The sequence below is a fragment of the Hemicordylus capensis genome, chromosome 1, assembly GCF_027244095.1.
Source record: "Hemicordylus capensis ecotype Gifberg chromosome 1, rHemCap1.1.pri, whole genome shotgun sequence".
Lineage (NCBI taxonomy): Eukaryota > Metazoa > Chordata > Lepidosauria > Squamata > Cordylidae > Hemicordylus > Hemicordylus capensis.
The window spans coordinates 362,591,981-362,617,189 of NC_069657.1; the positions used below are offsets into that span (position 1 = coordinate 362,591,981).

The 25,209-nt window shown below is 46.8% G+C and overlaps 1 protein-coding gene and 1 long non-coding RNA gene across 24 annotated transcripts in view; one reads left to right on the forward strand and one right to left on the reverse strand.

The window, feature by feature from the left end:
• Positions 1-25,209, reverse strand: part of SYNE1 (spectrin repeat containing nuclear envelope protein 1) — a 575,028-nt gene that overhangs the window by 52,042 nt on the left and 497,777 nt on the right. For 19 of the 20 annotated variants that reach the window (XM_053292895.1, XM_053292839.1, XM_053292877.1 and 16 more), the window contains one exon: positions 10,906-11,068. In XM_053292895.1, the coding sequence (XP_053148870.1) occupies positions 10,906-11,068 (163 nt within the window). Of the gene's footprint in view, positions 1-10,905; positions 11,069-17,680; positions 17,788-25,209 lie in introns of those variants that run through there. The other variant, XM_053292980.1, reaches the window with a different exon arrangement.
• LOC128343622 (uncharacterized) overlaps positions 18,048-25,209 on the forward strand; it is a 29,245-nt gene continuing 22,083 nt past the window's right edge. For 2 of the 4 annotated variants that reach the window (XR_008315620.1, XR_008315619.1), the window contains exon 1: positions 18,056-18,124. This is a non-coding gene — a long non-coding RNA (uncharacterized LOC128343622). Of the gene's footprint in view, positions 18,125-22,415; positions 22,647-24,639; positions 24,841-25,209 lie in introns of those variants that run through there. The other 2 variants (XR_008315621.1, XR_008315622.1) reach the window with 2 other exon arrangements.

The window sequence follows — 25,209 nt, forward strand, 5'->3', positions numbered from 1 at the left end:
TTTCACATAGGGAAGTATTACTTTGATATATTTATACATGAGGGAAAATAATTTTAAAAAGCAAAGGTTAGGGGTCTCTTGGGGTCTGAGTGGCAGGGTTCTGAGCATCCTTGGACTATACTATATCCTCCTTCATTCATTTGTAAAGTTAATGAGACATCCTTGTTCTTTGCAATTTTCCATGATCCCAAAGGACAACTAGAGAGAAGAAATAAAGTTGATGGAAGAAGCAGCTAGATTGTTATAAGCAGAGAGTATGGTATAAGCACAGGGCTGCAAGCATAGGGGAGAATGTGGGCGATGGGAGAAGAGGCTAACTGAGAGAGAAAAGGGGGGAAACGAGAAGGGGGATAATGGTGACTTAAACCCAGTTTACTTGTTGCATTGCCTGAGGGGGTTGGGATTGGGTGGCACTGTTTTACATTGGTTCTGCTCCTACCTCTCTGGTAGATTCCAGATTGTGTCACTGTTGCTCTGCAAAGCAAGAACTGAAGTATGGAGTTCCACAAGGCTCCATACTGTCTTCAATGCTCTTTAACATCTACCTGAAACTGCTGGGAGAGAGGTTTGGTGCTGGGTGTTATCAATATGCTGATGACACCCAGATTTACTTTTCCATGTCAACCTCATCAGGAAATAGCACATCTACCCTAAATGCCTGCTTGGAGGCAGTTATGGGCTGGATGAGGGATAACAAACTGAAGCTGAATCCAAATAAGACAGAAGTACTGACTGTGGGGGTCGGGATCTGAGAGATGGTTTAGATCTGCCTGTTCTGGATGGGGTTACACTCCCTCTGAAAGATCAGGTACGTAGCCTGAGAGTGATCCTGGCCCCAAAGCTTTCCCTGGTTTCTCAGGTTGAGGTGGTGGCCAGGAGCACTTTTTATCAGTTTCGGCTGATATGTCAGCTACGGCCATTTCTAGAGGTGAATGACCTTAAAACCGTGGTAAATATGCTGGTAACCTCCAGACTTGACTACTGTAATGTGCTCTACGTGGGGCTGCCTTTGTATGTAGTCTGAAAACAATTGGTACAGAATACGGCAGCCAGATTGATCTCTGGGACAACATGAAGGGACCATATAACACCAGTTTTGAAATAACTGCATTGGTTGCCAATATGTTTTTGGGTGAAATACAACATGCTGGTTATTGGGATTGGGACCAGGCTATTTAAGAGAGTGCCTCCTCTGTCATGGAGGAGGAGCGCCTCCCGCCCCCTGCCCACAGATCTTCTGGAGAGGTCCGGTTGCAGTTGCCACCAGCTAGTCTGGTGGCGACTCAGAACCGGGCTTTCTCTGTGGCTGCCCCAGAGCTTTGGAATAGGCTCCCTGCTGAACTAAGAGCATCTCCTTCTCTGTTTGTTTTCAGAAAGACCCTCAAGAATTCCCTCTTCTCGCAAGCTTTTAATCAGAATTTTAATAATGTTAATAATTTGTTTTATATTGTTTTTATCATGTTTTCTGTATTTTAATCTGTGATTTTAATGTTCGGATTTGTACACCACCTAGACATTTACATATCAGGCGGTATAAAAAATGATAAATAAAAATAAAATAAAATAGCAAAGATATGTGAAAGGCTAGACAGAAGAATTTGTTCATCAAACAACAAAACCCAACTCATTTTGGGCCACAACTAGCTTTATCAAAGGAATATATTTATGAAAGTTGACACTCAACTAAAACAATAAAGTAAAATAAAAGGTATATTTTGCTTCCAGGCGGCAAAAATAATGCATATGAACACTAATCACATAGATTTCCTGGATCATATGGATCATTCTCCTCTTGACCAAGCTGGTGAGGCTGGAGCTGGGGCGGGGCACAGGCAGAGGGAGGCAAGCAGGTGGAGCAAACGGTGCAGAACCAGCCACAGCTGTGCCCTCCTTTTCTCTCTTCCCACCCCACTGTGGCTGCCTCTTCCTTTCTCTCTTCTCACTATGGCAAGGCATATGGGCTGGTAATTCATTGGGTGAACCAGGATGAGAAAAGAAAGAGGCAACCATGGTGAGACAGGAAGACAAAGAGCAAGCCACCGCTGCAGCTGGTTCTGCGCCTGTCTGCCCCTCCTGCCCCATTCAGCGTCACCAGCTGCACCTGTCTTGACCAAACATTGTGCTTTCATTTGGTATGCTGATTCTGGCAGAGAAAGTACCCACATGATCTGTATCACCCACCATAATGAGTGCACTGGTCTTCAGGCTTCTCACTCTGTGCATTGTAAAAGTCACGGATGCTCCTGCATCTACAGACAACTATTCACACTTTTGTAGCCTTGACAGTAGAGGATAATAACGCACCCTAGTAGCATTGCCTGTTGTGTCTATTTGGAAGCATCATGGAAGCTTAGAAGCCCATTTCTCTTGAGTATTGATCATCAGGAGCAAAATGGACCAGAGCTCCATCCTCTTACACTGCCTTTCTGGAGCCTTCTAGTCATAGGTCCAGCACTTATCTATGAAGCCACTAATGAGTTGTGCCCCTTGCTCATTCATTATATTACCTTGTAATCTCTATGAATCTTGGAGCTAGTGCAATCTCACTGCATCTGATTTACTTCTGGAAATAACTGTGCATGCCGATGGTTACAAAGGATAAATAGGAAAAACAGGTTGCTCACCTGTAACTGATGATCTGGAAGAGATCCGTCGACATCCATAAGAATGGGTTCTGCGCCTGCGCAGAGACCATGCGGTAGCCATGCCTCAGCTTGTCGAGGCGTCCAAGCCCCGCCCCCACGCTGCCCGTGTGCTATTTAAGAGCTGGCTGGACGCCATCTTCCTCAGTTCTTTGGATGACCGCTGCCGAAGGACGACCATCCGGGAGTGCAGGTGAGTTCATCGAGGAAAGCAGGTAAGGAGAGCAGGTAAGGCCACACAGCCATACACAAACCAGATAGGCTCTACTGCAGAGGGGAGGTTCGGGAGGGTCTTATGGATGTCGATGGATCTCTTCCAGATCATCAGTTACAGGTGAGCAACCTGTTTATCTGGATCGAGATCCGTCGAGATCCATAAGAATGGGTGTTTAGCCAGCTCCCCAAGGGGGAGGGTGCAGTAGAGGCTATTGTAACACCCTTTTAAGTACACTTCTCCCAAAGCTAGCCTCCGCAGCAGAGCGTATATCCAGTGCGTAATGTTTTACGAAAGGTAGCTCTGAAGGCCAAGTTGCAGCTTTGCAAATGTCCTTGAAAGATATTCCAGAAAGGTGTGCGGCCGAAGAAGCATAGGCCCGGGTTGAGTGGGCCTTAATGGCTTCAGGCGGTGTCTTGCCTTGTAAGTGATATGTTAGTTTGATGAGCTCGACCAGCCAAGATGACAATCTCTGTCTGGAGATGTTAGTGCCCTTCTTGGGGCCCTTGTAGGCTATGAACAGGAGAGGAGAAGAGCGAATGTCCTTGGTCCTGTTCAAGTAGTATAGCAGCGCCCTTCGAACATCTAGAGCATGCATCGAGCGTTCCAGTGCAGTTGAAGGATTTCGGAAAAACATAGGGAGGACAATACCTTGGTTCAGATGGAAGTCAGAGACCACCTTGGGTAAGAACGATGGGTCTAGACGCATCAGGACCTTATCTGGGAAAAATCTGGTGTAAGGCGGATCCACTCTCAAGGCAGTGAGCTCACTCACTCTCCGAGCCGTAGTAATGGCCACTGAAAATGCAGTCTTCAAGGAGACAAGTTTCAGGGAAGCAGAAGCCATAGGTTCGAAGGGCGCCTCCGTGATCCATGATGGACAGGGGTCCTGATGGGTGGATAAACATTTGACAAACCCTTAAGGAATGCCTTACTTAGTGGGTGTGAAAATAAGGTCCTACCCTCGCAACCTGGATGTCTTGACGAAAGTGCTGCCAGGTGGACCTTCAAGGAGACATTAGCCAGGCCCTGAGATTTCAGGGAAGTCAGATATAGCAAGACATCACGAATCGAAGCACGTATGGGGAGGAAGCCGTGTGCTTTTGCATAAATCTTAAACCTACACCACTTACTAGTGTAGTTACATCTGGTGGAGGCTTTTCGTTGGTTAAGTAAGATACAATCTAACGTTCGATCAGCCAAGCGGTGAGACGGAGAATCTGCACGTCTGGATTGAAGACCTGTCCGCCGTCTTCGGACAAGAGGTCTGGAATTTGAGGGAGATGAGCGAATTGACCGTTGGACAGTTTGAGTACTTGAGGAAACCATGGTTGGCGGGGCCACTACAGTGGCACCAGAATCCCGGATGTGGGGGTGGCCAGCAACTGGGCAACCACCCGTTTGAGTATCGGATGCGGGGGGAACATGTAGGGTCTTTCCTGCGTCCAATCCAGCTGGAAGGCATCCCCCAAAGATAGGGGATCGTGCCCTGCTCTGGAGCAGAAGCGGATGAATTTTGTGTTCTGAGAGGTTGCAAATAAGTCTATGGTTGGTTGCAGCCAGTGGCGAAACAGGACGGATATGCAGTCCTCTTTCAGAGACCATTCGTGGTGGCGCTCCTGGAGGAACACTCGGCTGAGGTCGTCTGCTAAGAAGTTGTCCAGACCCTTGATGTGAATCACCTGGGGGGTGATCTGGTGCCGGATACACCAATGCCACAGTTGAACACTTAGGGCACACAAGCTTCGCGACACCGTGCCCCCCTGGCGGTTTATATACGCCAGAGCCATCGTATTGTCGAGCTGCACCTGTACTACCTGGTCCTGGAGCAGGGGCAGAAAGGCTTGAAGAGCTTGAAAAGTTGCCAAGAGCTCAAGGAAGTTGATATGAAGTTGGGACTGAACTCGGGTCCATCGACCTTGTGCCTGATGATTGTTGCAGTGTGCCCCCCATCCAATGAGGGACGCATTGGTCATCAGCCAGATTGTGGGAACCGGCGCTTTGAATGGTACACCACCCAAAAGGTGTTTCGGGATGGCCCACCAAGTCAATGATCTGAGGACCTGCGGGGGCAACACTAAGGCCTTTCCCGGGCCGTCCAGATGGGGGCGAAAAACGGACAGGAACCAGAGTTGGAGCTTCCTTAGTTTCAATCGTGTAAACGGGACTACTGCTGTACATGATGCCATTAAGCCCAGGAAACGTTGTATGAGATGGGCTGGTTGCTTGGGGTGACTCTGGAATAGAGAGACTAGCGACTGGATGGCCAGGAAGCGATCCTGCGGTAAATACGCTCTTTGGCAACAGTGTCCAAGACCGCTCCAATGAATGTGAGCCTCTGGGACGGTTCTAGGTGGGACTTCTTCCAATTCACCTCGAGCCCGAGGTCCTGGAGAAGTGATAGAACATACTGGATCTGAGAAAGTAACTCTCTTTTGTTGCCGGATGACAGTAGCCAGTCGTCCAGGTACGGGTAAATGGCCACTCCCCGGGTCCTGAGATGGGCAATCACGACAGCCATACACTTGGTAAAGACTCGGGGGGTGGTACACAGTCCGATTGGTAATACTGTGTACTGGTATACTTGATCTCCTACTGCGAAGCGGAGAAACTTCCTGTGACGGTCTCTGATGTTGATGTGAAAGTAGGCATCTTTCAGATCCAGAGTCGCAAGCCATCGCTCGCCTTGGAGGAGAGGGAGGATCTCTTGCAACCCCATCATACAAAATTTCCGTACTTTCACTAACTTGTTTAGGCGGTGGAGATCCATAATGGGACGGAGGCCGCCATCCTTTTTCGGAATTTGGAAGTAGCGGAAGTAGAAACCTTCCCACCGGTACGCCCACGGGACCCAGGTGATCGCACCCTTTTGCAGCAATTCCTGCACCTCTGCCAGAAGGGTTTCCGAGGGAGGAGTGACCTTCATCCCCATGTAACGCGGAGGAGCCTTGAACTCTATCGCATAACCTGATGATATCATTTTCAAGACCCACCGGTCTGACGTTATATTGTGCCATGCAGGGGCACGGCTCACCAGCTTGGTGTTGTTGCATGGCGGAGGTGGTGAGGCCCCTGCTGGCGGGGATGGGGAGTGGAGAGGTGTTCGTGGGCAGTCCTGATTCTCAAAGACGCTTCTGGGCGTCAGGTTGTTTGGTTTTTTGGGACTGGGAGTACTTGTTCTTGCTTGGGTACGTGCGTTTCCCATAGGATGAATATGACCTCCTGAAGTCTCGCTGGTCTTGTTGACGGTATAGAGGATGTTGCCTTGCCGGAAGAGAGCGAGACCTGTAGTTGTAAGTCGAAGTGGAGGCCGGGGCCGTGAAGGTCTTAGCTGTGAACTTTGATTTCTTGAGTTGCTCCATAGTTGTGTCTGTAGCCTTGCTAAAGAGGCCGGTGCTGTCAAACGCCAGTCCTTCAATCTTTTCTTTCATATCTGTTTGAAGGCTGGTCGAACATAACCAGGCATGCCGGCGGAGCATCACTGCTGCTGTCAGAGAGCGAGATTCGGACTCGGCCAAATGCTTAGCAATGCTCAGTTGTTGCTGTGTCAAATCTGCTGATTTCCCAAGAGTTTGGTGGAATCTCTTTTTGAAATCCTCAAAGGGCAAAGAGAGTAGGTCATTATGAAGAGACTCCCAAATGCTGTGCAGGCAGCATAATTAGCCACCTTAATGGAAAGACAAGATGTGGAATAAATCTTTCTGCCCAACAAGTCCAACTTTCTGCCTTCTTTTTCCGGGGGAGTGGAGTAACGCCATCCCGTTTTGGAGGAGGCGGCGCAATCCACTACCAGGGAGTTTGGGGCAGGGTGTTTTAAAAGATAGGTGTTATTCTTATCCTGTACCCGATACAAACTCTCCAGTCTCTTGCTCGTGGGGGTGGATCTCTGGAGCACCTCCCATGCACATTTGGCAGCTCTCGTAATTACTGGGAGCATGGGGAGCGCCACTGGCTGCGCCGGTTGCAATTGCGCCATAAAATCATACACTCGATCGTCAATTGTAGAGAGGTTAGATCGAATGTCCAGGCCTAGAGCTTCCGCCATGGCACGGACATGTTTATGGTATGATTTCATCTCCTCGTTAGGAGATACATATGTTGCGGGCAGAACATCTACTGGCGGGTCCACCAAAGAGTCACTGTCATCCACATCTGACTCGAAGTCAGAAGAGCCATTGTGATCAGATTCGGAATGTGATGACGAGGCGAGTGGGGCCATTTGCGTCTCTGTGGTGACATTGCATGGAGCATGGTGCGTTTGAGTATTCACAGAACGCAGCTGAGGGGCCTTAGTTTGGGTGCTTTGCTGTACGGAGTGAATTTGCGGCGTCTGGGAAGCCTTAGCCATGAAAGACGGTAAGCGTGGAGGCAAAGCGGTAATTGCCAGTGGATGAAACGGTCTCCATGGTCTCGTCGGCTCATCTGCATAAGGGGCCGCCGGGGAACCAGCATCCAGATCGTCGGCAGCAGGAGCAGTAGCAGGGGGCTGGTGGACGAAGCCGCAAGCGTGCCAAGTCGAACAGTCCTGGAGATGGATGGCAGAAAGCGTGGTCTCCGGAGGTAGCACAGCCACATTTGGGTCAACCGTCGACGCCGGGAAGCCCGTAAAGGTCGACGTCGTTGGAGTGGTGGCAGTAGAGTCCAACATCGACAGCAGAGACTGTTCAGCGGAAGGGTCCAACACTGGAGTGGCGGCAGCAGGGGTTGTCTCAGCCGCTATCTCAGTGGTGTGTATCGGACGGCTAGGAGATACCGCAGTCGACATCGAGACATGAGGAGTGTGGAGACTCGATGTCGATGGCATAGCATGTCTGTTGCGCAGAGAAACAGGAGCTGAAGCTACTGGCGTCGGTGCGGGAGACAGGGACCTGGCCCTCAATATCGAGCGGATCGGTATCGAAGAGAGTGTCCCGGTTGAAGTGCTCGGCAGCAGTTCCGATGCCGGAGAGCGGGCCAGAGGCACAAACACCTGCGACGTTGCAGGAGGGGATGGAGTGCTCGTGAGGTCGACCGTCCGTTGACGCTTCAATGAAGGAGAAGATCCAGGGGATGGATTGCGGCGCTTCGCCTTATGGTGTTTCGACGTCGAGTGTCTGGACAGATGCTTCGGCGGCACAGGTGCACGCGCCGATGTTGAAGGCGGCACCGAAGTCGAAACGGTCGGTGCCGAGCCCAGGGTCGATTTCGAAGGCTTTGACAATCTCGACCGATGAGCGGTCGACGTCGAGGGAGACACCACAGACTTTGCTGCTGGCGATTTACATGCCATAGCCGACGAGCGCGGTTCGCCCGGTGTCGAGGGGCTCAGGACATCGTCATAGATCGCTGCCCGCAGGCGAAGCGCTCTATTTTTACGGGTTTGTTTGGAGAACGATAAGCATATCCGGCAGGAGGAAACATTATGCTGCTCTCCCAAACATAGTAGGCAAAGTTCGTGCAAGTCCTTAGAGGGGAGCTTGGCTTTACAGCCCTCACACCGTTTAAAGGACTTCTTTTCCTCAGCCATGACGGGGCGCGCGAGCGGGTAGTCAGGGCCGGTCCGGGTCAGAGAAGATATGGCAGCCAGAAAAAGGGTCGAAGAACGTACCGGAGATTGTCAGACAGTCCGAAGTCATACACAGGAGTAACGCAGTGGTTTTTTTTTTTAGATGAACTCACGAAGGAAGAAGTATCCAACAGGAGGCGGCAGACCGAAGTCGACACGCTGAGGCGGTCGGAAAAGAACTGAGGAAGATGGCATCCAGCCAGCCCTTAAATAGCACACAGGCAGCGTGGGGGCGGGGCTTGGACGCCTCGACAAGCTGAGGCATGGCTACCGCATGGTCTCTGCACAGGTGCAGAACCCATTCTTATGGATCTCAACGGATCTCGATCCAGATCCATTGGTCCTTAAAGTTCAGTATTGTCTGCACTGACCAGCAGTGGCCCTCGGGTGTCAGATGCAACAGCATGCAACCTCCAGCAACATATATTTGTGATGCACAGTAGGCTCCAGAAGAAAGGGGAGATGGTCAAAAACTGCTTATATGTCCCATAGTGTAATGTGGGCACTGCAAAACTTCCCGTGCCTCTGGAGGGTAGGGGTGTGTCCGAACCGGTCTGGAGGCCATTCTAAAGGCCTCCAAACTCTCCAGACCGGTTCGGACCTGGCCGGTCCGGGTCTGGGGTCTTCCTTTAAGGGCGGGAGGGCTTGCTTACCCATCCCGCCTCTTTGCCCCCTCCAGCGCCCGTTTTCTACTGCGTAATTGGGGCGCTGGAAACCCGCCACCCCCCCCCCGCGAGCGGATTAGGGGCAAAAATTAGTAAGGTGCTGCCGCCGTCCCTCCCTCCCTCCCCCCCCCCGAGTGCTCACCACATTGTTTTGAAAAAAAGAGAGGAGCTCGCGAACAGAGCTCCTCTCTCGGCAAAGTCCTGGCCCAACTGGGGCCTTGGGCGCGCGCGCGCGCGATAGAACTCCTGATAGAACTTCCGCCGGAGGCCCGGTCTACCCGCCGGGATGAGGCCGGGTAGACCGGGTCTCCGATCGCCGGAGGCCCGGTCTACCCGGCCTCGTCCCGGCGGGTAGACCGGGCCTCCGGCGGAAGTTCTATCAGGAGTTCTATCACGCGCGTGCGCCCAAGGCCCCAGTTGGGCCGGGACTTTGCCGAGAGAGGAGCTCTGTTCGCAAGCTCCTCTTTTTTTCAAAACAATGTGGTGAGCACTTGGGGGGGGCGGCGGGTGGGAGGGAGGGACGGCGGCAGCACCTTACTAATTTTTGCCCCTAATCCGCTCGCGGGGGGGCGGGTTTCCAGCGCCCCAATTATGCAGTAGAATACGGGCGCTGGAGGGGGCAAAGAGGCGGGAGGGGTAAGCAAGCCCTTCCCGCCCTAAAAGAAAGGCCCCCCTTCGGTGCTGGTCCGGACTGCTCCGGACCATGCACATCCCTACTGGAGGGCTCTCACACACATGGTGATGCTTCTGCCCAAGAGGGCAGAACCAGAGCTACTAACCTCTAGCATAATTGCACTACTTTCATTATTCCTAATGGGAGTAGTGCGACATATGGTTGTGTATGAAGTCAGTTGTTCCAGTACTGCTCTCTTGTGCAGCAGTGTTGCCATATGTGGTAGAGCCCCACAGTGGTGTGGGTGGTTTTGCAACGTCTGCATTATGCTGAGGAATATGTAAGCCATTTTCATCAGCTTGTTGTAAACCGCCCAGAGACATGAGTTTTGGACAGTATAGAAATAGGTTAAATAAAATAATAAATAAAATAATAAATAAATAAATAAAACCAGCATCAAGTACACATGAGGTGCTGAAAAGGCAATTTAAACCCCCCTTATGTGATATTATGTTAATATGTTTGCAAAAGAGAAACAGATTAATGAAAGCCTCTTAAAAGCCTCCTTAAGCAGTTTCACACTTACAACAAAACCTACAATAAATGATCATCTGAATCTTTCCTGCTCCTAATATTCAGTTATTCCCCTCCCTTCTAAAACTGTGATCATAGCCTTGCAGATTATGCATAAACTTGAAAGTTAAGCATTTCTTCTTGAAAGTTAAACATTCCTCCTCTATAGCTCATGCAATTCTGCATGCAAAGTAATTTAGACACATGTTTAGAAACAGCCAAGTAGAACAAATCTTTAAGAATGTCACAATATGGAGATTCTCAAGCATTTATAAAGCTTACGATGTACGAACACAGAATGCTTCCTCTAAATCTATGTCAGGAAACAGTGCCTCACAATCCACAACAAAGCTCCCGCTCAATGAGAAGCAAATCACAACAGTAGCTGACATTCTGGACATCATGGTGCCTTACCTTTGTCCGACAGGGTCAGTGAGCAGTTCCATGTAGACTGGATGTCAAAGCCAGCAGAAGACTCTATCAGAGTAATGCTATAAGCATCATCTGCCTTGAAATTTAAGGGCATCTTCCTCTCACTGCCCTCTTGTAAAACTGGGCTGGCCTGTACCACAATTGGGTCACCCTCACCATTGTGCAATGGAGAGTGTGGCGTTCCATGGTATTTGCTCTTCTACCTCACATTTTTGTTTTACCTGCTGCTCATTTAGTTTCCTTTGAATCTCCTCGGAGTCACAGGTTTCATAGACAATGGGTTTGGACAGCTCTGATTCAATGTGAGCAAGCCAAGCTCTCAGGATGTTCATGTTCTTATCCAGCTGCTGGACTGCAACCAGGGTTTCCTTCAGTTTCTTCATCCTGCCAAAATCAAAGGTAATATTATGAGCATGTTATATTAAATAACTCTGCATTAACAACACATCCATCCTGGCAAGTTCCATACAGAAATGTAGCTCTGCAACATAACTGAGCATTTTAGTTCTCAAAAGTATAAATGTGTGAATTATGTTATAAGTGTGGCCTATAATTAGCAACGAGCATCTTAGCTCAAGAAGCTAAGATCCTTTTATTACAACTGGAAGAGACAGGAGACACTCAGTCCTAAGAAAAATATATAGTTTGGAAATCATTGATACAGTACACACAGCTAGGTCTGAAACATACCTGCAAAGCCAGTTTCTGAAATTTTAGAATCTGGAGTTCAGACAGAGAGCAAGTTGTGTGTACTAATCAAATCAACAAAGTACTTTCAGATACAAGAGTTAATCATATGACACTATTCCTCCCATACTTTAAAAACTGAAATAAGAGAAATGGTTCTAGGAGATTTAGTGCACTTAGGGGAAAGAAAAAGCTTCTTCATATGCATTCTGTAATTTTTGTTTCAGATTCAATGTTTGCAGCTGACAGCAACCACTACAATGGTTACTCTTGAGCTTTATTGAGAAATAAATGGGTTTTTTTTGTTCAGTTAGTGTATCCGTTTTAGTTATTGCAGGGAACCCAGAAATATTTCCTCATTACAGAGGAATATATGGAGATACAACATTTCCCCAGAACTAGGGATGTGCACGGACTGATTTTTGCAGATCATTTCAAATTTGGACCAAATTTGAAATGAACTGGTTTTGCAAACCAGTTTGGTTTAACTGACTGGCTGGTCCACTCGATTGAACTGGCTCGAATCTGTTTGCCACAGTTCAGCAGTTTAAGGGGCTCTGCTTGTAAAGGGGAATCCGGTGAATCCTGGCTTTAAAAGGCTTCTAAAGGGCGCCCAGGGGGCAGCGATGAGAGGGGCACCTTTAAAAGTTGATGTAAGATGCTTGCTGCCTGGTCTGGCTGCTGTCTTGGCCACTGCTGCTCCTCAAAACCCCAGTGTTCCCCCAGCAGCTCACCAGCATGGCGGCGGAGCAGTCTTGGAACCATGCTGCTGCCATGCAGGTGGGCAGGCTGTTGTGGGGAGCACCAGAGTTTTGAGGAGTGGTGGCGGCAGCTCACAGGCATTGCAAAAGGTGGGGGGAACAGTTTTTCTCACAACATAAATCTCATGGAAACTTGGTTAGGCAACTGAAAAGCTAACATTTTTTAAAGAAAGATGACTGAGAAGCAGACTGTCGAATTATGTTTAGAAAACACACAAAACTGATAGCAAATATTTGTAAGGCATGATATATTAAATGTAATTTCATAATAATAAGTCTTGTCTATCTGTCCTATAAAAATCTCTCCTGGAAAAACATTAGTAAATAAAATTAATTGTGAGCACCGCTGATCCAATCGTCTTCAAAACAAGCAAAAGCACAAGCAAATGTATCAACTATTTTAACAGCAGTCCCCACCCCCACCCAACAACCAAAGTTTTCTTTAATGATCATATTCAGGATGAAAAGTTTTCCATCACTGATTTTAACAGGGTTATTACTCTCTAACAGGTGACAGTTCCCCAAACTATATCCAGTAGTGGTGGATAATATACAAAATAAGATAAGATGCAGAATAACCTTCTCTGGTGGCACCATAATGTGCCATCAAGTCCTTTCTGTTTTTCAAGGCATCCAGGCTGAACTTATTTAGCTCTGATTTTATCTGGCTGTTTCACATTTTTGTCATTGTTTTATCATTTATCATTGTTTATATTATTATTAGTGTTTAGTATTGTTGTAATGTCCCTGCTTTCACTATTGTTGTAATGTCTCCACCTTGTGAGGAGTGTGTCTCAAAAGGCATAGCAAAAATTTAAAGAATCAATCAATCAAAATCACCAAGGAAGCTGTAGAGAAATTATATGGCTGTTATTTCTGCACTACTTGGGAACAAGTTTGATATAGGGAAAGCAAATTTTTCTTCTTCTAGTCACCTCTAGAAATTTTTTAGGCTTTTTTTCTGGCACAATATCAGAGGCAGTCTGTCATCCCCACTCTGAAGGGGAGTGTGTAGTAAATAAACATTTTCAGATTTAAAACTCCAACAACTCAACCAGAATCTCAGTTTACAACCCCTTTTGGTTTGGATAAGCTTAGATCAAACTCTGTGGCTTATATCCACATACTGCTGGTTTTGTGGAGATTAAGTACCAACCATGGCAGGGCTTTTAATAGCTCTTTATTCACCAGTGTTCAAATCCCTTGACTAAGTCTGGCAATATAACTTCTGCTTCAAACTACATGGAAAATAAACCAGTGTCTGGGTCTACTCAATCAGTTTTGCTCTCTGGCTTGAATAAGAGGGCTTAAACACATTTGTATGTGTTATAGGGATGTGCAAAAAATTTCGGGCACAGAACGATCTGTGCCCGAAACGAACAATTTCGGGTGATTCGGGGCCGAACCGAATCACCCCCGATGTCCCCCGATATTTTTCAGGCACGAGCCGAATCACCCGAATTTCGGGCACGAAAAATTCGGGTGATTCGGTTCACGGTTGATTTTGGGTGAATTTTTAAAGTTTTAGTGACTTTGGGGCAGTTCGGGGGCATAGCATGGGATCTGGGCAAAAGGAGTGGGGTGGGGTGGTAGTGCCTAATGGGTGCAGGCTACCACCCCAATTTCAGGGGGATTGGGCCAAGGGCTGATTTTTGGTAAATTTCTGAAAATTTCATGTCTTTGGGGCAGATTGGGGCATATTGGGGCAGAAAGTGGGGCCTGGGGCAGAATAGTGGGGTGGGGTGGTAGTGCCTAATGGGTGGAGGCTACCACCCCAATTTCAGGGGGTTTGGACAAAGGGCTGATTTTTTGAGAATTTTTGAAGTTTTAGTGACTTTGGGGCAGTTTGGGGGCAGAAAGTGGATCTGCCCCAAAATAGTGGGGTGGGGTGGTAGTGCCTCATGGGTGGAGGCTACCACCCCCATTTCAGGGGGATTGGGCAGAGGGCTGATTTTTTGAGAATTTTTGAAGTTTGGGTGTCTTTGGGGCAGATTGGGGGCAGAAAGTGGATCTGCCCCAAAGGAGTGGGGTGGGCTGGTAGATAGTGCCTAATGGGTGGAGGCTACCACCCATCCCCAATTTAAGAGTGATTGGGCAGAGGGGGGAATTCTGGTGAATTTATTTGTATGAGGTTTGTCTTCATAAGGTGAAGTGTGCTAAATTGATTACTTCCTCATATTCATAGTAAGTGTGAAAAAGTGAAAGTGGGGTCATGAGAGTTGTTTAATTGAAAAATATCTCATTTGCTATGATAGAATGAGAATTCACACCTCAGAAGTTTTTTCTGAGGTGTGAATTCTCATTCTATCATAGCAAATGAGATTTTTTTCAATTAAACAACTCTCATGACCCCACTTTCACTTTTTCACACTTTCCTTTACTATGAATAATATGAGGAAGTAATCAATTTAGCACACTTCACCTTATGAAGACAAACCTCATACAAATAAATTCACCATAATTCACCCCTCTGCCCAATCACTCTTAAATTGGGGATGGGTGGTAGCCTCCACCCATTAGGCACTATCTACCAGCCCACCCCACTCCTTTGGGGCAGATCCACTTTCTGCCCCCAATCTGCCCCAAAGACACCCAAACTTCAAAAATTCTCGAAAAATCAGCCCTCTGCCCAATCCCCCTGAAATTGGGGTGGTAGCCTCCACCCATGAGGCACTACCACCCCACCCCCACTATTTTGGGGCAGATCCACTTTCTGCCCCCAAACTGCCGCAAAGTCACTAAAACTTCAAAAATTCTCAAAAAATCAGCCCTTTGTCCAAACCCCCTGAAATTGGGGTGGTAGCCTCCACCCATTAGGCACTACCACCCCACCCCACTATTCTGCCCCAGGCCCCACTTTCTGCCCCAATCTGCCCCAAAGACATGAAATTTTCAGAAATTTACCAAAAATCAGCCCTTGGCCCAATCCCCCTGAAATTGGGGTGGTAGCCTGCACCCATTAGGCACTACCACCCCACCCCACTCCTTTTGCCCAGATCCCATGCTATGCCCCCAAACTGCCCCAAAGTCACTAAAACTTTAAAAATTCACCAAAAATCAGGATTTTGCCCAATCCCCCTGAAATTGGGGTGGTAGACTCTACCCATTGGGCACTACCACCCCACCCCAAAATTTTGCCCCTGGGCCCCTTTTTACCCCCCGAATCGATTCGGATTCGGATTAAATCCGAATCCGAACCGAATCAAGGGTGATTCGGGTGACCCAGATTCGGGCACAAAACAGAACAGGGGTGATTCGGTTCGGGTCCGAGCCGAATCACCCGAAATCCCGAATTGCACACCCCTAATGTGTTATCTAGGAAACACAGATGCATTGGAGTGTGCATGTTTACTAGCAGATATACTTGTATGCAAAATCCTACTACACTACCGGTTATGGAGAGGAGAGCTGGTCTTGTGGTAGGAAGAATGACTTTTCCCTTTAGCTAAGCAGGGTCCGCCCTGATTACATATGGATGGGAGACTTAATTTGTGAGCACTGAAATATATTCCCCTCAGTGGGTGGAGTCGCTCTGGGAAGAGAAGAAGGCTCCAAGTTCCCTCCCTGGCATCTCCAAGATAGGGTGCAGAGAGATTCCTGCCTGTACCTTGGAGAAGGTGCAGGCAGGAATCTCTCTGCACCCTATCTTGGAGAGTGTGGAGAGTCTGTGTAGACAATACTGAGCTAGATGGACCTATGGTCTGACTTAGTATATGGCATCTTCCTATATTCCTATGGTAAATGGTATGAAACACAATGGGCAGGTTTGGGCAATACCATATTTACCCAGATCGAAGATGACTCTGAATTTAAGATGACCCCTTAAGAAGTAGAGGTTAGATGCAGGTTACACCTGCATTTACTCAAAAGGAACAGAACTCTGAATTTCTAATATTAAAAAAATGGGGCGGGGGGGGGACTAGTTTGGATTCATGTAAATAAAGTACATCCAAACCATTCCCACCTGCACATGATTTGGGACATGAGTGCAAATTTCTCCTCACATGAAATTCAGATACTACATTAAGGTAGTATTTAAATTGTGTGTGAAGAGGTGGTTTAGATGAAGCATTCCTTCTGGTGAATATGAAGATTAGAACACAGTGCACTGGGAGGGGGAAGAGGGATGAGCATACTAATCATGGGTCAGGGCTCAATCAGCTGTATCATCCAAACTGCCCCAAAGAACTTATTTGGTTTGTGCAAGAGCGATGACCCGGTTGACCAGAGCAGAATGAAACAATGTCTTCTACTGATATAAATCTGATATAAATGTGCAGCAGTGTCTTTGGAAGCCAACATTCTTGGAAACTCTCAGAGTACTTCTGAACATTTCTAAGCAAGTCACTTTAAGAAGCCTAGGCTGAGTTCCATCCTTGCTAACAGAGATTCCACATTCAAAATAGTGTCTGGAATCATCACATGACACGTTTAAGTAAGGCTGTATAAATTTAGCAAGCCGGATACATAAGTACAGTAAGTCCCTGCAACTTGCTGTACTTTTCTTATAGCCTACATTGTATCTTAACCTTGTCCACTTTCTAATCTAATTGTCTAGTATACTATCTATTGTAGACATTAAAATATCCAAAACATTTAAACAGTTTGACTGCGTTACTCTCATGTAAATGTTAAATATTCTGCATTTTTACACAGCTGTAAAGGCATGAATGGAGAATTTGTTGGAAATGTTAGATACCATGAAAACTCCCCATGCATCCTTAAAATATGCTGAATTCTAAACATTAGTTCACCATGATTCAAACATACTACAGTGTATCAAGTCATCAGTATGATCAAGTCAGACAGCTGGTTGCTAATAATAACTTACAATGATTTTAAAAAGGTAAAGTACTCTCAGAGAAGCCTCTCCCAGCTTCCTTCCTAGTCTAACAGGCATAATCATGCAGCTTTGTTTGTTTGTTTGTTTAAATGGAGCAGGTTGAAGAACTCTAGAATTTGAATCGTGGGGGGTGGAGGGGGTAGGGACTGTGTTGCATTCCTATTTCCCAGTGCTGTAGAGGATTGTCTTTCAGTTCGGGTGCAGTTTATCATAACATAACACTTCTGTCTGGAGCAGCAGCAACAAGTGAATGTTCTGTACAGACTGTTGATACTGGGAACATCTTTGGTGGTTTAAAATAAATCCAAAATGGTAATCGTAACAGGTTCACATTTACACTACTTGAAATACCTCTATAAAACCATTCCCCCTGGCAGCCCCTTTCTACACCCCATTTATAACATGCAGAAGTTTGCAGTCAACTGTATCCTCTACTATGCATCACGTGTAATGTGTGATCTTGCATTTAATTGGTAGCAAAACCAGGTGTACAGTTTCAATGAACACCACTTCATTTCTGTGAGCAGCAAGGCTCTTTCCAATTCATTTTGCTGCTTCCAGATTTGTAAGTGCCGGAGCATTTTAAAACATAAGCATCTGTTTACTGGCACTTAGTACCCATTCAATCACCAATACAATATGAAAATGTTCTAAAATAGAAGGAAAATACATATAAGAAAAAAGAGAGATCAAAATGTTGCCTGCCTTGTCACATCGCAATTGCAATCGGGGAGGTCGGAATCCACACTGTGGTCATCTGCCATCTTCACGGCACATAAATCGGCCAGCACCAACATTAAACTTTCCAGTATTAAAAAGAAGAGCATTCAGTCCAAAAGCTACTAAAGACTGTGTGCCACAGAGTGCTGTGCAAAAAATGCTCACACTCTAAACAAATGCTAGTAAGTCGCTGCTGCCTGATAATATGATACGGAGCTGTGACAAATGGTCATGTTTCTAAATAAAACTTACATTCATCAACATGTGCCAGGGTGATCTTTTGGAATGTAGGACACGAATGGGGGAGGGTAGGAGGGAAAAAGCCTCCACTGTAGATTCTGAACAGTTGTAGACTCAACTGTCCAAGGAGGCAGTCCTGGAAAAAGTGTGTCTGGCTGTAAACATGGCAAAAGTGGGTTTTTTGTTTTGGTGAGTATTAAGAAGGCTTTTTTTTTTTAAACAAAGGAAAGTTTGGAGGGAGAATTCGTAATGGATCATAAGAAGCAAAAGATTTAACATGGAATTCAAAAATGGCAAGGACAAAGAGCAAAGAAAATATGCTGCTAGGGAGATATATAGGATTACTGTAGTTTAAAGAAAGCTACAAAAGAAAATGGAAACTATACTAAAAGCAATTATTACATATTTTCATGATTAACAATTTTAACATGATTGTATTCTCCCCCGCCCTAGAATGAATATCAATAAATGTAAGACACAATCCAAACAAGCACTTTTAAATCCCATTGATATTTCTGGGAGATAGTTAAACATGTGCTTTATACTATATTTGAAACAAAGGAGACTTAAACATGCTTAACTGAGTGGATCAAACCCTACAGTTTTGGGGAAAACATTAATAGTATATTTATTTGTATTCTTAATCCCACCTTTCAGTAACATTATATTCAAGGCAGTTTAGAACAGGAAAACAATAAATATCTCTTTAATTTTAAATACTGTATTGCTCTGAATCAATAAAATATTTTAGTTTTTCACTGTTTGATAGGTGATAAAAAACAAACGAAAGAGAAAACTGAATAAAGAAAACTTTAGATAATCTTCCTATTAAAGTATTGTTTTCCAAAATTCCTTTCAACTCTGGAGGGACCAAGAAACAGGTCCTAGCTGAGGAGGCAATTCTGTAACAATTTATAACCTCTCAGCTCTGTTGTAGTAGGTCAGCCTGAATAAATGCACTTAGAGTTAGACTAAAATGAAGCTTGAATGGGGTATAGCAAATGTTCAGTTTCAAAGCCAGAGGGCTTAAGTACAGATTTTATTGTTTTTGTTATTATTGTCTGACATCACCACTAATGGTGCAGGCACACAAAAGTGTGCAAAGCACCTCAAATGCATAGTAATCAAGAGACCTGAGGTGCACATTGGGGAGATCTCTCTCGCTCTGGAAGTGCTCCATGCAACCTGAAAGTAGGTCCCTGGGGGTTATGTGACCCCCAGGGACCTACTTCCAAGTCTCACAGAGCACTTCCAGGGGAGAGGAAAATCAGCAAAAATCTTATCCCTGTAAGTGCAGTGAGACTCTGGATTACTAAATGCAGTGGTGATGCATTGCATGCTGCACCTTGCACCTTTAGTGGAGATGTCAGCTATTATTATTAGGGATATGTATATCCTGCTTTTCTACACCTAATTAGGCAGCAGAACAAACTGTAACCATAGGTCATGTGAGATCAAAAATAAAGAAGGTTTAATACTAAAAGTGTTAGTGATTGCACCAAGCTTAAGATGGGTCAGACCTCTGTATTCCTGAAAAAGCCCACCTGATTTTTAATCTTCTTTTATCACTTCTAGCTGGGATCTAGTTTACAGGAGCTTTCCCTGACAGCAGGCTCTAGCACGGGTTTTCTGAGTTTTAAGTTGCCCCCCCAAAGTCGCAAAAAGTGGATTTTTTAAACTCCAGATATAGACCGGGCTACATTCTAACATGTGATGAAAAACCAGAATTTTTTGTGAAGTGCTCTGTGAGAGCTCACAGGGACTTTGGGGTAAATTTGGCTGATATCTGAATGCACACCTCTGTTCCAAAGGAGATGTGAACTAAAAGCTGGGTGTGAAAAATGGAGGTGTGCATTCCTTTCAGCCGGGTCATCTGGGACCAAACTAGCTGCACACATCTGCTTTGAAGCCAGGCCCTCTTATCCTAGTTGAATGTGGAGGTGAAGCTAGCCAGAGGTATATTTCGTGCAAGGAAACTGTAACTCCGCAAGAGGAGGGGATCCCATAGGACCAAACTACGCATTACTTCAGTGTATAGTTTGGTCCTATTGTTTGTTTTTATCAGCTTATATAATAGTGGTGGGATCCTGGTGAGGAGATCCTGATGACAATCATAACCACTGTCTGTGAGTGTGGGGGTGGTGGGAAGAGGAGCTTTAACTCTTTTCCTTGCTATCAAATCGGACCTTTTCTAGCTAATATTTCCCCTGCTGGAAATGTTTCCACTGATGCCAATTACCCAGATCAGCAACAAGGTAGTGATGGCATCTGGATTAGGATCATGGTGGAGTTAAAAGCACTCTGGTTGTGATCCAGACTGCCCCTGCACAACTGTTATTTAAGCTTGAAAAAAAATATATGGCCAAATATATGGCATATATGGCCAAACTACATGTTTAATATAATACATAGTTTTGCTGGGCTATGAAGCAATGCAGGAAACCAGGAAGTTAAGGACCTGTGTGAATTCAGCAACAAGGCTAAAATGCAAGGGAAGTAGTATTGCTTCCCCTTCCACTCTAATAAGCTTAAAAACAAACCTCATCTAACCTCTGTAGAAAGGAGAGAGATCACCATACTGGAGTACTGTTGTTCTACATGTGATAGAGTCTAATAAGCTAAGAGGTTTAAGAGGAACTAGTTTAACCTGTGCAGAGCATCGGCACACTAGTACTTGATTGCTCCCTTCGCCCCCGCCACACCCCTCACCCCAGAGACCTCCCCATCCTCACCTGAGCCCTGCTCCTCCTCCTCCACACACACTACATTGCCATGCCCCAACCCGCCCATACTTGATTCTCCCCACCACAGACCCTTAACTCCAGAGACCTCCCCACCCTCACCTGAGCCCTGCAGACAGAGAGACACAGACACACACACTTCATTGCCATGCCCCCAACCCCGCCATGAACCTTTCTCCCCCCCACCCATCCAGGTAGCCTGCTTTGCTTCGCACCCCCCAACCCCATTCCATCCCATCCCGAGGAAACAAAGACAGCAGGCTAGCTTTCTCCTTGGCATGCAGGTTTCCTATTTTCTGGGAGACTTCCCCAACTTTGGTTTGGGGCGGTATATAAATGTATTAAATAAATAAATAATAACATTCCAACATGGATTTCCACACTGGGGAAGGAAGGCAAGTAGGCAGGTGGGCAGCCACTCCCCTCTTCCTCAAGGAACCCCCCCCTTCCTCCTCCTCGCCTGCTTGACAGCTGGACCCAGTGGCAGCGTCAGCAGCATGAGCAGCTCCTGGGCCAGTTTCTCTATGTGTATGTGTGGCAAAAGATGACACCGGGAAAGGCAGGCAGGTGGGTGGCCACTCCCCTCCTCCTCAGGGAATCCACCCTTCCTCCTCCACAGCCACACTTGGCTTCCTTGCATGCACTTGCTCTCTGCTTGCTCTCTCCTCCGCACCCGGTGCACTTTAGTCACCTCAACTTCCTTACCCACTCACCTGGTCTCTAGGAGTGTGCATGGTTTTGGTCCAGCATGATAGACTAGACCGCTGGACCAGTCCGGAGGTCCAGCTGGGCAGGGACTGTGACTTTAAGCGGGGGTGGGTGGTAGTGCTTAACCCCCCCCCACCGCGCTTCCCCCTCCGGCGCTGTTCCTTTTTAAAATCTTCTTGGGGCGGCAGAGCTCCTCTCTGCCGCCCCTGCCGTCGTTGTTCGAAAAGCTTTAACAGAGACGAGCGCGCGCGCCGCGCAGGGTGCATGCGCACCGCTAGCGCTCGTCTCTGTTAAAGCTTTTCCAATGACGACGGCAGGGGCGGCAGAGAGGAGCTCTGCCGCCCCAAGAAGATTTTTAAAAGGAACAGCGCTGGAGGGGGAAGCGTGGCGGGGGGTTTAAGTACTACCACCACCACCCCGCTTAAAGTCACAATCCCCCCCTGCCGGACCGGGGGGGACTCAAAGCCACGCACACCCCTACTGGTCTCCACCTTTTCCTCCCTCCCCTTTCCGTGTAGTTGCTCTGTGTGTGTGTTTGTGGGAAGTCAGGGTAGTGACTCTTCACCTCAGAGCCAGAAGACAGACGTGGTGACATTCTTGTGCTCCGCTGCTCTCCTCGGCCGGATTGGTAGTGGCTGCTGCAAGGATGAGGCTTACCACATACTGCTGCCATGGACCACCTAAGCCTTTTATATGTGTGTGTGTGTGTATGTATGTATACACACCAGTGAAGACTCTTAACTTAGGGCTGGGTGGGCAATGCCCGCCCCCCCCAAGGCCAAAATGTCCAAAGAAACTAATAAAAATGGTCCAAAAGCAATAATAATTGTCAGCCATTCTGTCCTCTGCCAGCATTTCAGGTCTGACTGACTCAGTCACTGCAGCCCTGCATTTCCCTGCCTATAGCTTGCAAGCCTGCAGTGTTGACATATAGTGGGCACTGGTAGTAAAATTCCTTAAACACCTATAAGAGCCCACGAAACAGTTTCACATAACAGTGTTCATAAGGCAGGAGCCAATCCCATGGCTTGCCTTTGTTGTCAAAAGATGGGCTGAATTCAAATAGCCCTATTAGGAAGACGTCATCCTGATTGACAGCTCCCTCTGCCTCTGACTAGCAATCAGTGTGGCCGGAGGCAGTCCTTGTTGTAGTCTTCTGAAGGAAGAGAGTGGCAATTGCCATTTTGTTCACTCTTGGACAGTGTGCTGAGAGCAGAGCATGCTGAGAGACCATTTATTTTGTTTATTGAGCCTCAGATTATGTGAGTTAAGTTAATGTAATTGTCAGATTGTGTGTGTTGGGGCACCTTTGAGGAGCTAATTGACACGAAACAAAACGTGTAGGTAGCCCCCTGCCCCTCTCCTCAGGTCTGTACCTGAAGCAATCACTTTGCCCTACCACATGAAAGGGCCACCCCTGCTAAATGCATGCTTTATTTGCACTTCTATCATCATGAACTTGCAATAATTACTAATTTCCTGCCAGGACTGCCATGATTTAAAAACCATCATTTCACAAATTGGGAATCTAATCTTCCCACAGTTGCAGTCTGCAGATATTTCCTATCATCATTTGGACAGTTTTATTTATATAATAGAAGGGGTAGCTTAGAAGCTTTTTGCACCCGCCTTCCTAGTTACGCACTCTGGGGTCCGGCCAAGCCACATCCCCCGCCACCGCACCCACCAATTTCTTTGTGCGGGACAGTGGAATAGGCATGGCTCCTCCCGCCCCTGGAAAGAGCAAGCTGCAAATGTGAGAAATAATTATAAGCCCTCATGATAGTACTATGTGGAAATAACAACTTGATTTATGGAGGGTTTGGGTGGGTTTTTTGTTTGTTTTTAGCATTTTTAAATACACCAAAGCTGCAGAGCCAGACAGATGGTTTTCTAGGCATTCAGGGTTACAAGTAAAAAGAGAGAGAGGGAAATGATCGATATATATTTTAAAACTCTCTGTTAGGCATTTCTGAAATAGTAAGAAGTGGTAGATGGACCAGGCTTCCAGAGAGGCCTATGCATAGGCCTCGCTGAAGCCTGAAGCTCTCCAAGCCAGGCCTTGGAGATCAGCAGGAGCAGACAGTCAAGAAAGGGTTAACCTTCCTCCCAGCCCTATTGGTTCTCCTGGAGTCTTGTGCTCCTCCCATGCTTGGAATTTGTATGGAACTGCAGAACCCAGGTAGCTGGCTGTGTTGGACTGAGGGTGTCAGAAGGAAAGGAAAACATTTGCTGTTTGAAAGTAAACCCTTTGCTCTGTGTGTGTGTGTGTGTGTGTGTGTGTGATTTGATCCCCTTGGTCAAGCTACCATGCTGCTCACTCTCCCACCCCCCCCACTCCCATGAACCGTGTGTGTGTTGCACATGGGAGAGAAGTCCCATCCTGTGTGTGTGAGAGAGAGAATTCTTAACCTTTAAAAAACAACCAACAAAACATTTTCAAAGTATGCCAAAACATGTACTCAAGGCATGTTTTTATAACTGTCTGAAAATGGGTGTCTTTGAGTGTAGAGGCTTTTACAGGTATGTTTCTTGGAATGACATAGCCACCTAATGGCGCAGTGGGGAAGTAACCTGCCTAGGGAGCAAGAGGTTGCTGGTTAGAATCCCCACTGTTATGTTTCCCAGACTCCTATATCAGGTAGCAGTGATATAGGAAGATGCTGAAAGGCATCATCTTATACTGCATGGGAGGAGGCAATGGTAATCCCCTCCTGTATTCTATCAAAGAAAACCACATGGCTCTGTGGTCGCCAGGAGTCGACACCGACCCGATGGCACAACTTTACCCTTTACTTCCTATATGCCCACAGCAGTTAGTGTTGTTTACTTTAGTTTTTTTGCTCCACCCCTGCGCCACCTGCTTGGCGCCCACCCAGTCCCAGGAGTCACCAGCCGCCACTGATATACACACAAACAGACACAGACACACACACACACATACACACTCCTCCACAGAATTGCCGTGGGTGGATTTTGTCCCAAAAAACAATTTAGCAGTTGAGACATACCACAGTCTCCTTGGGGAAAAAACCCACTGAGGTTCATCAGCCACCCCAAGCAGTAGTGTACAGAGGGGTGAGGTATAAATATTTCAGATAGATAGATAGATAGATAGATAGACAGATAGATAGATAGATGGGATGGAATAAGAGGCATAAAGAAACAAGGGAAGCAACCAAAGGAGAAATAATTATAATGGGTGACTTTAATTTCCCTCACATTTACTGGTTAAACATATGTTCAAATTGCAAGAATAATTTCTAGATACAAGTGACTGTGCCTTGGAGCAGTTGGTCATGGACCTGACTAAAGGGGACACAACCTTGAGCTTAATCCTGAGTGGTATCCCAGATAAGGAGTGAGATGCAAGTATTCTCTAACACATCAGGAACATGCTGCTATCAAATTCAACACATTCTTCAGAGGACATCTGAGGAACTAAATCAAATGGAGGTAACACACATGGGAGTTCTAGGAGTCCGGCCACTACTTCTGGCCACTTCCAGCCAAGGACGGCAACGGCGTAGCAGGGAGGTACGCTGCCACCCCGAGGGGTTTTGATACAACAGAGCACTGGCAGGGGAAATGCGGCGGGAGGGGTAAGTGCACCCTCCCACGCCCTTAAGGGAACACCCCCGCTGCCTCCAAAAGCTGAAACGACCCTGGTGGCTGAAATGTTTTGGAGGCCTCTATAATGGCCTCCGAAATGTTTCAGGCACATCCTTAACCATAACAATCAAAACTGTAGTGGCGCAGCAGGGAAATGCTTGATTAACAAGCAGAAGGTTGCCGGTTTGAATCCCCGCTGGTACTATATCGGGC